Below are 16261 nucleotides of genomic sequence, written 5' to 3'. Positions count from 1 at the left end.
GGATGCTGAGAGGGTAGATTATCGTGGATTATCCAGCTGGGTCCAATTTCTTCACATGGTTTCCTAACATTGGAGGTCCTTTCTCAGCTGGCTGAGACCCGAGGGAGATGCAACTACAGAAGAATAGTCAGAGAGATGCAATGTTGCTGGCTTTGAAGATGGAGGAAGGGGTCCACGAAACAAGGGACGTGTGTGGTCTCTAGAAGCCAGAAAAGGCAAGGGAACAGATTCTCCTTCAGAGCATTAAGACAAGAATGTAACTCTGCCATTCCCTTTTAGCCCCGTTTAGTCCAGTGAGACTCATCTTGGATATGTGATTAAATCACTGTTAGATAATAAGTTTGTGTTGTTTTCAGCCACGGAATGCAGAGCAATTTGTTCAAGTTGCGATAGAAAACAAATATAAACCTGTATTCTTTCAAAGGTGTTACTCAAACAGGAAAAATAACTCAAATAAACCGTTGTAACTTCAAAACTGCCTGTGCAACCCTAACATCTGCACACAATTTATTTCTAAAATGTTTTTTGAGAGGCAAACAGAGATGGTCCTGAAATAGATTTTCCAAAGAGGTAATGAAAGATTCAATAAGCAACTGACAAGAAAACCTGACAGATTAGCAACTTCTCCCCAGGAATCCAACAGAAAGTATCATTCAACTTACTGGAAATTCTTTTGTACTGGAGTAGAAAGCCCTTTATCCCTACTACCTCTTCCCCCACCCTCTCACCTTCTCCCTCCAAGCTTCATTTTGAAATGTTTTTTAGATGAAGTTTTATAAGAAACATTTATTGGCATGCATGTTTTCTAGAACTTATTACAGTAATAAAAGCTCCTAAAATTCAATTTGCTAACTGAAACTTTGCTGTTGTTGACCAAGTGGCATTGATTCACAGTCCAGGCCTTCCTTGACATCTCACTGCTTTACAAACAAGTAGAGTTGAAAATCCTCCTTACTCACCACTTTGCAGCACAGGGGCCAAAACCACCACATCAAACCAATGCCCAGTAGTAGCAGTAACACCAAAATAGCAATGATGGCTGCAATCCCATTAGACTAGAAGAGGCAGAAGACAAAAACAAAGTAGTCAGTAAAGCGCAGAGTTAAATCCCAAATACATGTTTTTGTTTTTGTGTTTTAAGGAAACACCAGAAAACGATGCGAAAAGCATAATGATGTCAAATCAGAGTTCTATTATTTTCCTTTAAATTCGGTAAATTCCTTTATAGTCTATTTCATATATGTTAAAACAGTCAATAATAAATACGAAACCTTCCAAAGTGCTATAGACACTTTTAAAGGAATGCAGGAAAAATCACGATCTCGGGTTATATGAATGGACAGTCTGGGTCTCTATCTTTATAGTCTCTGGGAATGGATTATTTTGATTGCAAGCATGATTACTTCTAGGCAGAATGTATGCAGCATTTTCCCAGACTTTTTGATGATAGAAAACTACTTGCATTCTGTATTTAAATGCCAGGGCAAGAGGAATATCAAAAATCACCAAGCAAATGAGAAACCAACAACGATGGTTCTTGTTGGCAAACGGTTCGTACGCATCAGTGCAAGAAAGCAACCTCTGCACTCACATATCAGAAGATTTCTCACCACAGCTCAAGCACTAACCACTCAAGAACCACACTGGTGTCTGCTCGCTTCCTAATGCCAAGATCCTCCAGCCCTACGGAACCTGCTCTTACCTCTGCCTCCAATCCCCTTCCTGTAACCACCACCTACTCATCCTACAGTGCTCAGCTTAAGTCACTTCCCCAGGAAGCCTGTCTTGCACCCTGTGGCTAGAAAATGCCCCTCCTTGAAATAAACCATAAGAGACTCTTAAGGATAGAGAATAACCTGAGGGTTGATGGAGGGGAGGTGGGTGGGAGATGGGCTAGATGGGTGGGTATTAAGGAGGGCACTTGTTATGATGAACACTGGGTATTGTACGTAAGTGATGAAACATTAAATTCTACTCCTGAAACTAATATTACATTATATGTTAACTAACTAGAACTTAAATAAAAATCTGAAAAACAAACAAAAAGTGTTCCATCAACTAATAAAAATTTTCTAAAAAAAAGAAAAGATAGAAAACATCTCTCTTTATTACACAATTCATAGTTCTCTGTACTTCAATCTTTAACATTTATCATAATTTATTTATTTAAAAATTTTTTTTAGTTTTTTTTTAAATGTTTATTTATTTTTGAGAGGGGGAGAGAGACAGAGTGTGAGCTTGGGAGGGGCAAAAAGAGAGGGAGACACAGAATCAGAAGCAGGCTCCAGGCTCTGAGCTGTCAGCACAAAAGCCCGATGCAGGGATTGAACTCACAGATCATGAGATCATGACCTGAGGTGAAGTGGGACACTTGACCCACTGAGTCACCCAGGCGCTCCCCTCCTTTTTTTTTTTTTTAATGTTTACTTACCTTTGAGATAGAGAGACAGAGTGTGAGTGGAGGAGGGGCAGAGAGAGAGGGAGACACAAAATCCTAAGCAGGCTCCAGGCTCCAGGCTCTGAGCTGTCAGCACAGAGCCCCACGAGGGGCTCGAACTCACGGACCAGACTGCAAGATCATGACCTGAGCCAAAGCCATATGCCTAACTGACTGAGCCACCTAGGCGCCCCTGTTTGTTTACTTTTGATAAACTGATTTCTTTAATTTCTCTTTTCTGCCACTATTCGTTAGGAGCTCTAGAAAGCCATGGGGTTACATCCAACCTACTTACCCATGTACATTCCTTGCTTGGCATTTAAAATTATGAGCTTGGCATTAAGAAAATGAACTCTAAAAAACTAGGCTGCAAAAGCCACTGATGCGAAGACTCGTATTTACTGAATTTTTAGTGTGGGGATAAAGTTCCCAACGGGACAAAGCGTGTCTCTAAAATCCTACTCTGGTACCCCCAGTAATAATGTTTTGTTTTTTGGTATGTGTGTCTTTCCCTTCCTTCCTTCCTTCCTTCCTTCCTTCCTTCCTTCCTTCCTTCCTTCTTTTCTTTCTTTCTTTCTTTCTTTCTTTCTTTCTTTCTTTCTTTCTTGGAAAGAATGCAGGGAAGGAAAAAAATGTAAATAAATCAATACACTCTCCAGGTGGAAATTTGGAACTTCATGGGCAGTTTTTCAGAAACACATGTCCTGTCATTCAAAACAAATAAGAAGTACAACAAGCCCAGAGGTCAGAGTGAGCTACTTGTATGACAAGAGCTGACAGCGAGAGGGGTGGCAAGGTGTGGGGGGACTCAGTAGTATCCGTCTTGGAATGGCACTGCATTAAAAGTATTAGTCTAGACTTTTAATTTTAAGCAAGTTGTTTAATTTCTCAGGGACGGTTTTCTAATCTACAAAACAAGAAAGCCAGTTGTTCCCAAAGCATGAAACTCTTTGTGAAAAAAGCCATTACTATTATCTCTCTCTTGTAGGAAATCATTCTGCATGTTAACATACTTTTAAGTATCTGAATGGTTCTGCAGTAAAGAAGTTCAACTTACATCAGCACAGAACCATTATTTTTCTCATAACATTTGAAACATCTAAATATTTAAATTTAGGATTCCCTAGAATCCACACTGAGAAATGATGGGATCGATCAAAGCTGAGAGACTTTCTGATGTTTCAGTGACAACGGTGGTAGTATTCAGTCAGAACATTTTATAGTGGGATTTAAAGTGCAAAACATAATGCCATACACACAAAAAGAGATAATAATCACTATGTAGACAGTTACATGTAAATAACTGAGAAGAGAAGAGAAGGTAGTTTTCAAAACAAGTGGCAAGAAGTGCTAGCCAAATACACTTGGTGCAGCTAATCAGAAAAATCTTGACATGCGTATCATTTCCCTGTACCACCAGTTATTATCACAAAGGAAGAAAAAGGAAAAACGATGAGCATATAGTGGCTTGGAAGCTATCCCAAAACAGATCAATTTTTATAGATACCGATTACTAGCAGCCTTTCAGTTTTAATAAATCTACTTTTCAAATAATTAATTCTCAGAGCAGCATAAACCATAAAACATTCATTACTTTCAGAAACTTTCAGAAGATTAAGATTCAACTACACATGAACAATTAAAGCTATCCTTTGATTTCTGATTTTGCATCTGAAAGGAAGAGGGAACAACCATAGGAGGTAAATTTCTGTAGCTGCTATTAGGTTGCAAATGAACCCAAACTGGCACCACCAAGGTATCACTTAGAACCTTTGATCATTTTATTTAACTTTTCTCACAGAAGACAACAAAAATAACTTTCGAAACTTCACACAGGCACACACTATCTTCACCGAGTTCTATCATTCACTATATGACCATTCTTAAGGCTCTAGAAGATGCAACTACATGATATTTACCATAAAGAATTAACCTAAAATATGAGAAATAAAAAGACATGGACTCATGTAGCAATTTCTTGATGTGGAGTCTGGGAGAATGAAAATATAACCTCAAATCTAGTTATTAATATATCTGAAATATCTAAATCACTCACTGTCTTGCACATAGAAATTCCTGTGTGTGAGTGTGTGTGTGTGTGTGTGTGTGTGTGTGTGTGCACATATGTGTGACAAAGAGAGAGAGAATATAAATACTTTTCAGAAATTTTCCAGGCAAATATCTAAGTTCTCTGTTCCTAAAGTCAAAGAAAACAATTCAGAACACACATCAGGCTACCTAAGAAATACTCAAAGTACATCTTTCTACACAGACTTCTAAACATTCATGAACAAATCATGTGACTCTCCACAGCCTTGATTACGCTAAGCTCTAAAATCTAGGCAAACAGGAATATGACAGGAAAAGAATGTCAAAGAAACACATAGAAAAATGTGATATCCTATGGGAGAAATGCTTTCAAATGCATAAATTCATGATTCTACCTTCAAATATAAGGTCTTATATAAGATACTCCCCATCTGACTGTTTATGTACAGAATGAATACAGCATTCCCTACCAGTCTTTTCCCACATTAGGATCTAGTCACAGCACTCATGGAAATGGCTCACCATTTGTCTGTGCTATACAGTTTTCAAAAAGGTTCTATGAACATTTGGTTTCCTCTTTTCTTAGAATTCAAACTCTGTGTTCAGAAATAAGAACATGCAACCAGAAGATACGAATCTGCTAAAATTTTATTGGTGTCTTTTTTTTCTTTCTATGAAAGTGTCATTAGCAGGAAATTCAGAAAATCATACTGACAGAATATACAGTAGATGGGCTCACCATGATAGGCAGTTAAAATTCTTAATTTTTCCTCCAAAAAAATAACTCTATTAGGAACATTAATAAGACACTATGCACATCCACACGCAAATATATATTTATTATGACAATATTATGTCAACGGACTCCAAAGATTCACCTTCAATAAAATTAAAAAGAAAATACACACTTTCTTTTTCTTTTTCTTTTTTTTAACATTTATTTATTTTTGAGAGACAAAGAGAGATAGAGCATGAGTGGGAGAGGAGCAGAGAGAGAGGGAGACAAAGAATCTGAAGCAGGCTCCAGGCTCTGAGCTGTCAGCACAGAGCCTGACTCGCGGCTCAAACTCACTCACAGTGAGATCATGACCTGAGCCGAAGTCGGACACTTAACCGACTGAGTCACCCACATACCCCGAAAATACACACTTTCTAAAGACCTACAGACCTAATCTTTATCATATTTAATCTGAGCATGATGGAAAGCAGGTCAAAGGAAGCAAAGAATATAATATAGCCCAACCTTGCCATCAGTGCCATAAGTATATGACACAGACCCTGGATGCCCCAGTCCCAGAAATTAGCTCAGTTAACTGGATACAAATTCAGGCTCTCCCAGTTCTGTTGTTTTCATTTTCCAGAGCCATTATCAGAGCATGAAAGACTTCATCTTGAAAGGGAAATAATTTCATTGTTCACATAGCTTTATAAACAAATTAAGGAAAGGTCAAACACATAGACTTCAGTCCTAAGAGCAGACAGCAAGATGAAAACTGCAGACTTAGGAGACAAATGAAACTAGCCATGATGACACATAGATCTGTGTCACAGGCAGAAACTACAAGCCACTTTTTAAATAAGTAGGTGCCAAAGTTACCAAGTTGCACAAGTCTTCATGAAGCCCACAGGTTAGTTGGAGAGACAAACCTTGAGCAAGGGTTGAGCAAGGAAGGCAACTACGATAGAGACAAGTAAAAGTAGAGACTAACCCGGTCTATAGTTCTAAGAGGACCACTTTGAGGAAGTAAGAAAGCGCAGGGAGAAAGTATGGTAGAAATACTGGCTTCTTGCAAGGACAAGAGAACTTTGGGCGGAACATAGGTAGAGGGGATTTAGTAGCACCTGAAGAAGCTGAAGAGAGGGTATGAAACACAAAGTTCTCAAAAGTCGTAGTTCTTTTTAATACAGAGAGACTTGGCCATCTGTTGGATTAATGTCCATTTATTGGATACCCTTTCTTTTGGCCATCTGTTGGACTGAATCTTTCTAACCATAGTTTTGAAAAAATGGCATTCTCACATGTCTGTGAAGAGTAGGTTGTGCAAGTTAGCTGAGGAGTCCAGTTTGAGACTTACTACCCAGATGATGGTTATAGCTCTGAAGCCAAAACTCTTTTAAGGGTTAACTGAGGACATACCAGAGCCTTGAGCTCGACAGTGGGGTAGAAAGAACATATTTTGTAGTCATCCTGGACACACTAAGTTTTTGAATTTCATCTGCATCTGATTTCCTTTTCTCCATTAAAAGTTAAGTTTTCCAATCAAAACTTCACTCTGCCTAATGTAAGTGAAATTCTGGCTGAGAGAATCATAGAAGTATAAAAACAAATCAGTCACAGGCGCCTGGGTGGCTCAGTCAGTTAAGCGTCTGACTTCGGCTCAGGTCATGATCTCACTGCTCATGAGTTCGGGTCCCGCATCAGGCTCTGTACTGACAACTCAGAGCCTGGAGGCTGCTTTGGATTCTGTGTCTCCCTCTCTGTCTGCCCCTCCCCCTATTCATACTCTGTCTCTGTCTCTGTCTCTGTCTGTCTCAAAAAAAAAATAAGCATAAAAAAATTTTTTTAAACAAATCAGTCAGTACCGTACTTGCAAAATAACTATGAGAAAGGAATCACTCAAAAATTTCAAAAGTGTTGTAAGCTACCTAGAAAATAATTAATCACAGCAACCACATTAAAAAAACAAACAAACAAACAAACAAACAAAAAACCACAAAAAACAAAGAGAGACTCAGAGAAGGGGAAATGGGTCTCCACAATTTTTGTTTCTATGTATTTAGAGTTCAGGGAAGAAAAATCAGTAACAGAATGGGTGATGATTTCATGTTCTGGATTCTTTTGGAATATTTGATATCAGGAATTAGCAAACTATGTCCCAAAGGCCAAATCAGCTCATGTGTTTCATAAGACCCCTGGCAAGTTAAGATTTTTTTCTTTTATCTTACTACATAGCCAAAAGAAATTAAAACAAAAACAAAAACAAAAATGTTATGGGGCACCTGGGTGGCTCAGCCAGTTGATTGTCCAATTCTTGATTTCAGCTCAGGTCATGATCCCAGGTTGTGGGATCAAGCCCTCCATCGAGCTCCACGCTTAGTATGGCGCCTGCTTGGAATTCTCTCTCTGTGTCTCTCCCTCTGCCCCTCTCCCATTTCCCTTTCAAATAATAATAATAATAATAATAAAAGAATATGTTACATAAAATTCAAATTTCAGTGTACTTAGCTTTGTTGAACCAGCCACATGGATTTGTTTACATAGTATTTACAGATGCCTTTGTGCTAGAATGGCAGAGCTGAGTAGCTGTGATGGAAATTGTGTAGCCCTGAAACCCTGAAATATTTACTATCTGACCTTTTACAGGAAAAAAAAAAAAGTTGCCAACCCCTGTTTTATATAAATCAAATTAGGACCTAGTTACAAATGGCAGATTGCACAAGTGGTCAGGCCAGGGTAGGCGGAGACAGACTTGGATTCAATTGTTGATTCTGCCACCTACTTGATATGAGCAGATAATTTAACCTTTAGAGCCTCCAGGCTCCATGTCCCCCCTCTCAGGGGCAGTGAGAGCTAAAATCAACTGATGTTCTTTCTCATCAAGCCATACCCCCTGCTGAGGGTTGGGTCTACCGAATAGAAGAAGCACCTTCTGATGTGTTTGCATATATGTGTAGGAGAGATAAGAGGTGGCTCTCTGTTCCTCATCTGTAAGATTAAGGTAACAGTAAGAGCCTCCTCTTAAGTTTTAAGTATTAAATGAAGTCATAAAGTGCTTAGCACATGTATAGTGCTAGCACAGTGTCTGGCATTGTGTACTCAAGAAACATTTTTGATACTGTTATGTCAAGAGTCAGAACAGTGGTTCAAAGGGGGAAGAAAGATACCTTTCACTGTTTTTTTTATGCAGAGACACATTTAGGAGATCTTCTGACATAGATAAAGAGAGATGACTGTCTAAATACAAGCCCTCCTTGGGCCCTAATCTTAAATCTCATACATCGAAGCTTCATTTTCCCACTTGTAAACTAGATCTACATCCATTCATTTAACAAATAATTTTGGAACACAAGCCCTGTGTAAGGACCAGGCACTGGGAGGAAGGCAGGGAGTGAGACAGGCCCTGCTGTCAATATCTCGAAACAAGTAAGAAAAGCCCAGAAGTAAACAGGAAATTACAGTTCAGTGACGTAGTGCCTTAACAGAACTGAGCCTGGATGCCCTGGGAGCACACAGAAGGGCTGCTTTATTTGTGGGATTTCTATGAGGATTAATCGATTGCCAAAGCAATGGTGTTTTATTTTCATTGGCTTTCAAATATCTGTGAAAGCCAAAAGCATCATCCTCGAATGAGTAATACTACTAACTGCATCTCATCATATCTGAAAATGCCTGACAGACTGAATACCACTTAATGCAACACCCGAGTGTTTATCATCATCTTACCCACTATCCTAGTCTGTTTTGAAAAGAGATTTAATGCACACATCAGCAGGAGCATCTCATGGCAATGGTCTCAGTTTTCACATCTACAAATGTTATATAATATCACTACCACACACTAGAGGTATTTGAGTACAAAACAATGACTATTCTAATAGGAAAAATGAATTATGCTATGATTATTAGCAATACAATAATGAAAATTATTGTATTTATTATCCTATAATAATTACTGGAATAATAAAATTCCCACAGAAAACTATACATCATCAACCTAGACTGAAGCATCAAGGTAACTGTGACCCCTCTGACCTTTCCTCTTTCACCTCTCTGAAGCACTTAATGCTGCCTTCTTTTCATATTGGAGTTCCATCTTCCTTCGGCTCCTTTATATAGTAAGTGTCCTGGTTTTCCCATTTCTTGAACTGTTCCTTCTCTCATTCACTTCACTAATTCTATTGACCAACAAAGGCTTACATTTTTCCTCATCTTGATTAAACTTCAGATAAGTTTCCTCTTGGCAATAGGTCCATGACCTCCCTTTTTTTGAGAGAATCTACTTTAGAAAACTTCTAATTGCAAGGGTGGGGGGGGAAGGGTGGGTGATGGGTATAGAGGAGGGCACCTTTTGGGATGAGCACTGGGTGTTGTATGGAAACCAATGTGACAATAAATTTCATATATTGAAAAAAAAATAATACCTACTTCACACAGATAACAGTGTTATCTGTTGTATAATACCATTGCCCTGATACGTTTGCATATCTGTCTCCTCCTATTAGTTTATATACAGCTGAATTAGCATTCTTGATTGAATAAATATTGAATGGTCTGGCACTGTGCTCATAGCTTAAAAAAAAAAAAGAAAAAAAGAAAACTTCTAATTGCAAAATCTTTCTCTCCCTCTTTGAAATATATTTAAGTCTCTTTCCAGTTTTACAGATCCAAGGGGGAAGGTCTCTCTCAACCTGAGAGCTACCCCTTTGAAATGTATTCACCAAACAAGATGGTAACCCTATCTCCCAGCCTCTGTGGAAGGGCAGTAGCCTAACTTCATGGGTGCCTAGCTCCAAATTTTAACACTACCCCCTGTCAGTAAAATAAGAGAAAGTTTATTTCTATTTTGGGTAAAACCAGTTAGCATATACAGGTGGCCTGCAATTCTTTCCCCTCCCTTGTCCCACCTCTGTTGAGTTCAATCTCTCCCCTATTGCAATAGTCTTTTTTTTTTAAGATTTTATTTTATTTTATTTTATTTTATTTTATTTTATTTTTTTAATGTTTACTTATTTTTGAGAGAGAGAGAGAGAGAGAGACAGAGCTCAAGAGGGGAAGGGCCAGAGAGAGAGGGAGACACAGAATCTGAAGCAGGCTCCAGGCTCTGAGCTGTCAGCACAGAGCCCAATGCGGGGCTCGAACTCACGAACCGTGAGATCATGACCTGAGCCAAAGTCGGACGCTTAACCGACTGAGCCACCCAGGCACCCCAAGATTTTATTTTTTAAGTAATCTCTATACCCAATGTGGAGCTTGAACCCACAACCCCAAGATCAAGAGTCACATGCTCCAGCCAGGCACCCTTGTAATAACCTTGAATAAGGTCTTCCTTACCTGTTTAATGTTGTTGAGTGCAGTTTTTCTTTATTGCTACATATTTCTCCCATTCCAAGGAAGAAAGGAGAGCCAGGAGGGAAGAGAGAGGGAAGGAGAGAATAAAAAACGAACGAAGGGCTGATCCAACAAATTATTACAGTTATCCTTTCTTCAGTTAAAGGATATTGCAAAATTAAAGTGGCAGAAAGAACAATTTCAGAATAAAAGAATTCTTTCAAGTTGAATAAATCTAGCATTATGAAAAATATAATCCATCTTCTTTTCTTTTTTCATTTCAGCACTGACTTCTGTGCACTGGGGTTTAGGAACCACAGACCTATGGGATGAACTCTAAACTCCACCTGGTTGTTTTCTTCTTTGAGGCTACTGATAATCTGGTCTAAATTTTCTATTTTCAAGTTTCCCTCCCATCTTCATTCCAATCAAATACATCCACCCTCAATTTCATTTTTCTCTTCATCTGTAATCTGCTTTTCCCTCCTTTCTTCTTGCCTAGGTCCTGCTTTCCTTTCAGGACCCAGTTTATCCTGATTCCTCCATGAATACAAAACCTTTCTCAAAAACAAACTGGTGGTTGCCAAAGGGGAGGGATTTGGGGGTATGGATGAAACTGGTGAAGGGGATTAAGAAGTACCATCTTCCAGTTATAAAACACATGAAACACGGGGATATAACGTACAGCACAGGGAACACAGTCAGTAATATGGTAACAACTCTGTATAGTGACAGATGGTAACTACACTTATGGCGGTCACCATTTTGAAATGTACGTAAATATCAAATCAGCCAGAAACTAATACAATACTGTCTGTCAACTATTCTCCAAATTAAAACAAAGCAAAACTTTTCTCTGGTGCTCCTTCTCTTCTTGCTCTAACCTCTTGAAAGTCACTTTCTTTTTCTTTTTTCAGTAAAAATCATGTGTAATTTCATTGACTACTTCACTCTATACAGTGCCCAAATGTGTACTTTCAACCCAGACCTCTCTCTGGAATTCCCGACTTGTATATTCGACTGCTTTATGATATTTCCACTGAAATGGCTGTATAGACATCTTTCACTCAACATTTCCAAAACAAAAGAAGTCCTCATCTTCTTCCAAACACTGCTCTACCTGATGACAACACGTTCTTCTAGTCCCTCATGTGAAAACACTTAGAATTATTGTGGGGGTGCTTGGGTGGCTCAGTAGGTTGGGCATCCGACTTTGGCTCAGGTCATGATCTCACCGTCCGTGGGTTCGAGCCCCGCATCGGGTTCTGTGCTGACAGCTCGGAGCCTGGAGCCTGCTTCCGATTCTGTGTCTCCCTCTCTCTCTGACCCTCCCCCACTCAAGCTCTGTCTCTGTCTCTCTCAAAAATAAATAAACATTAAAAAAAAATTTTTTAATAAAAAATAAAGAATTACTGTGAATGTCCTTCTCTCACACCCACATCTACTCTGTCTAGGCATCCCATAGGTTCCACCTTTACACAGATGTATTCAAATCCAATCACTTCTCACCATCTCACATTTAGTGGAGCCATTCTCCCCTCTCCTAGATTACTGAATTCAGCAAGGAATTAGTCTCTGTATTTCCACATTTGCCCCTCTCTGCAAAATCTATTTATACACAGTAGCCGGAATGATCCTTTCAAAGTATTAAGTCATATCATGTCACCTTACAATGGCTCCCCAATTCACTCAGAAGAAAAACTCACGTCCTTAATATGACTTACAAAACCCTATACAATCAGTCCCCTTCCCCCCCCCCCCGCCCCCCTATTCTCTCCTACTCTTCTTGAGACTCCTGCTCTCCCAGGATACCTCCATTCCAGCCCACTGGCCACCTTGCTTTGCTTTAAACTTGTAAGACAGAATGACCCTTTAGGCTTTGTTCTAGCTGCTCCTGCTGCATAAAACACTCTTCCCTTGGGTGGTCTTCAGGGTTCACGTTCACACCTTCCTCAAGTCTTTATTCATATCTCACGTTTGCAACAAAAATTACTTTGATCCCTTACTTAATATTACAACTTGCACCTTCACTCTCTCCATCTCTGACACAACCAATGTCATTCTTTCTAAAATGACCTTACTCTTAAACTACCTTGAGTCACAATGTGCTCTCCTCAGCACCGGAAAGACCTAGAAGACTCCCTTAAAAGTACATGACTTGTAAATTCAAAAATGAGTTATTTAACCTCAGCTTCCCTGCACACCAAAATTGTGAGTGCCTATGGGACACAAGTCTTTGTATCCTATACAAGGATGAGAAAAGATGGCTAGAGGAACAGAATAAGAGGAAGGACGGAGAACGAGTATCATTTAGTGAGCTTATCACTGAGAAACTACGTAATTTGTAATCTAACCACATCCTGAGAGACAAGAAAACTTGCAAATTGCAACATGAATTGCAAATGAAGAGAGAAAAAAAAAACCTAGATATTTTCAAACAGAGACAGGTGTTGATAAAGAGTTATCCAGAAAATTTAGTAGTGGCCCAAGGTCCTTACGGATGTTTGTTTTCCTTGCAATGTTTTCTTACAGTGAGAAAGACAACTGTCTCTATACAGATAATATTGAGTTACTTTGTTTTTTGAAGGAAGGGGCACCTAGGTGGCTCAGTCAGTTAAGCATCTGACTCCTGATCTAGGCTCAGGTCATAATCTCATGGTTTGTGGATTCAAGTCCTCTGCCCTGACAACGTGGAGCCTGCTTGGGATTCTCTCCCTCTCTCTCTGTCCCGTTCCTGCTCTCTCTCCCCCTCTTTCTCAAAATAAATAAAAATAAAAACATTTCTTAAAAAATGAAGATCAAAATATAAAACCGTGCAACCATGAGATGTGAGAAAGTGTTTTGGTTTGTAATTTTGGTATTTTGAAGGGCAAGAATTTGGGGTTTCTTGCTTTGATTACTGTAGTTTTCACAAAGATAATATACTCATAAAAATAATAGCCATGTGATCAGTCCCTTTTAGTGCTTTCTGTTTTCATGTTCAACTGAATATGAAAACTTTCCATGAACCCTAAAAAGTTCCTACAAGGAAAACACTATCTTAACAACAAAGTTTACATTTGACATTATTGCATCTTAGGTAATACAAATCAATCATCTCAACTAAAATAGAGTTTCAAACTTAAGATATAGCAAACTATTGAAATCAAATTATTTACTCATGTTAGAAAGCACCAACATTTAAAAGGGACAAAAATATGAGCTCACCATTAAAATACACTCATAATTTCAAAAACGTGATCAATGTCTTAGACACAATAACCCAACCTTCATAACACACAAAAAAATTATTCCATTTTGATAATTAATGTTTTAATAAAAATGTTTCATTTGAAAATCATTCTCCTACCTTATTTTGATTTTAAATGACTTCTGAATTTTATGAATATCAGAACAAAACTTATCTTATCTTAAAATCTCTTTTTAATGAGACTAAAGGAAAAAAACAGAATCTAGAATGAATTCTATACAAAGTTTTCCTTGTGGTGCTCTCCAGTGTCATTGTTGGCATCTTCCTTATTATAATATGCAACAGCACTCAGAATCTGTAAATCATTTCTGGATGGAATCATTTTTAAAAAGTAACTTTATGCAACTTTTTACTTACACATTCTGTGGCTGTGACTATCAATGAGCTTGAGATAACAGATTTTCCTCCATTAAAGCTCACTGAAACATCAAGAGTTCTGAAAGAAAATGAAAGAAACAATAATTAAAAATAAATTAAAAACGAGAGGATTGTGGGAGATTTTTATTTCTGCATATAATTCAAAACAAGCAGGAATGTTTACTTTTGATCAGTTATCCCAACTTTTTTCTTTCTTAGCTCCAGTCATTACTTAGTAGCCAGAGGCAAATTCCTTAAATGATCTAATTGTTCCTAAAAGAAAGATTAACATAAATAGTAACATTAAAAAATTCCTTGAGAGAAATGCTGAGGCTGTCTTCCCAATACTCTAAAAAGAATAAAAAAAAAAAAAAAACCCACTGAGATCCTATTTACCATATTTCCCCTGTCTTCAGACATTACTACCATCACAAGATTATTAAGAATAAAAAATTAGAGGGGTACGTGGGTGGCTCAGTAGGTTAAGTGTCCGACTTCTGCTCAGGTCATGATCTCATGGTTTGTGGGTTAGAGCCGCACATTGAGCTGTCAGCTGAGAGCTTGGAGCCTGCTTTGGTTTCTGTGTCTCCCTCTCTCTCTGTCCCTGCCCTACTTGCGCTCTGTCTCTCTGTCAAAAATAAACATTAAAAGGGGCGCCTGGGTGGCGCAGTCGGTTGAGCGTCCGACTTCAGCCAGGTCACGATCTCGCGGTCCGTGAGTTCGAGCCCCGCGTCAGGCTCTGGGCTGATGGCTCGGAGCCTGGAGCCTGTTTCCGATTCTGTGTCTCCCTCTCTCTTTGCCCCTCCCCCGTTCATGCTCTGTCTCTCTCTGTCCCAAAAATAAAAAAAAAAAAAAAAAAAAAAACGTTAAAAAAAAAATAAACATTAAAAAAAATTCTTAAAAAATAGATAGGTAAATAAATAAATAATTGGAAATAATAAACCATTCAAGGTTAAAATATAGAGAAAGTGATAATACAGGAGAGAGAAACTGAAGAAAAACAAGAATGCAATGTCCATGTAGGTATTTGTTGTAGACGATCCTAGGACATCAAAATATCTTGACAAAGGTACAAGAAGAAAGAATAATTTCTTTTTTTCATGGCTAAGATACATCAGAATTAGAATACAGCTCTTACTTTGGAAACAGGAGTTCAAATTTGAAGATAATTAATAATAGTTAAAATTTCATTAATTCAGATTCTAGTAATTATTTGTGATCAGCCAGCCAGGAGTTGGTAACTTTCTAAAAAATAGGTCTAAGATAACAAAAGGGGAAAAAATGACAAGGGGATTTTAAAATATTAAGGAAACAGCCCTTTTCCAAAATAGTTTACACAGTATATTATCCTATAATAATTGGAAAGCCAACATTTCAAAGCTATCCATTCGTTAAAGCAGAAAGTAATAGATAACATTTTGGTAATCTAACTTCAATACAGTGCCATGCTCACAGTCCCCGAAAATATTCTAAATTCCAAGAATTAATAGCTAAAAACTTTGCCTGAATTACTCTGAATCAACAAAATGTTATATTTTGAAGTTTTCTTCTCTATTCCTTGAATTGAAAGCCAAATTCACCACTACTTACAAAGAATTCTGATAAAAGAGAAGCAATCTCAAACCACCGGTAAAATTTCAATTACGATGCCAGAGATGGGGGATGAGAAATATTATTTAGCCCCTGCTATGTGCCAGATACCCAGCCTAGGCATTTTATGAACATCATCTCATTCATCTTCACAACAGCCCTTAAAGAAAGCAGCAGTTTCACAGTTGTGCAGATGGGGTACGTCAAGCCCAGAAATGCTAATTACCTTGCCTAAAGTGGTACAGCTAGGGTTCTAACTAATCTTGAAGTCTTTCCATCAGACCACGCAAGCTTGTTGAAATCAGAGTCCTTAGTGTGTTTCTTTTCTCACTGTGATATTTAGTTTGGATTCACACAGGAACAAGAGACACCAGGAAAGATACTCCTAGCAGACCTGAAGCTGAACTCTTCTTCAAAAATCAGTAATACTTCTGTTCAAAATATTTCTTTAAATTATTCCCTTCAAAATACTTTGTTAAAAAAAAAAAGGTTTAGCTATATCCAGAAAAGAATGAGAACTTAAGATATT

The 16261-nt window shown here is 38.2% G+C and overlaps 1 protein-coding gene across 3 annotated transcripts in view; it reads right to left on the bottom strand.

Annotated features, from left to right (window-relative positions):
- The window catches only part of ANTXR2 (ANTXR cell adhesion molecule 2), a 151293-nt gene that overhangs the window by 75940 nt on the left and 59092 nt on the right, over window positions 1-16261 (bottom strand). For 2 of the 3 annotated variants that reach the window (XM_058722148.1, XM_058722147.1), the window contains exons 11-12: window positions 14143-14221; window positions 960-1055 (exon numbers count right to left, since the gene is read on the bottom strand). In XM_058722148.1, coding sequence (XP_058578131.1) covers window positions 960-1055; window positions 14143-14221 — 175 coding nt within the window. The remainder of the gene's footprint in view (window positions 1-959; window positions 1056-14142; window positions 14222-16261) is intronic. The other variant, XM_058722149.1, reaches the window with a different exon arrangement.

This window comes from Neofelis nebulosa, chromosome 3 (assembly GCF_028018385.1).
Source record: "Neofelis nebulosa isolate mNeoNeb1 chromosome 3, mNeoNeb1.pri, whole genome shotgun sequence".
NCBI classification, from domain to species: Eukaryota; Metazoa; Chordata; class Mammalia; order Carnivora; family Felidae; genus Neofelis; species Neofelis nebulosa.
The sequence above is the reverse complement of the archived record's forward strand: the minus strand, read 5'-3'. Positions and strand labels throughout refer to the sequence as shown.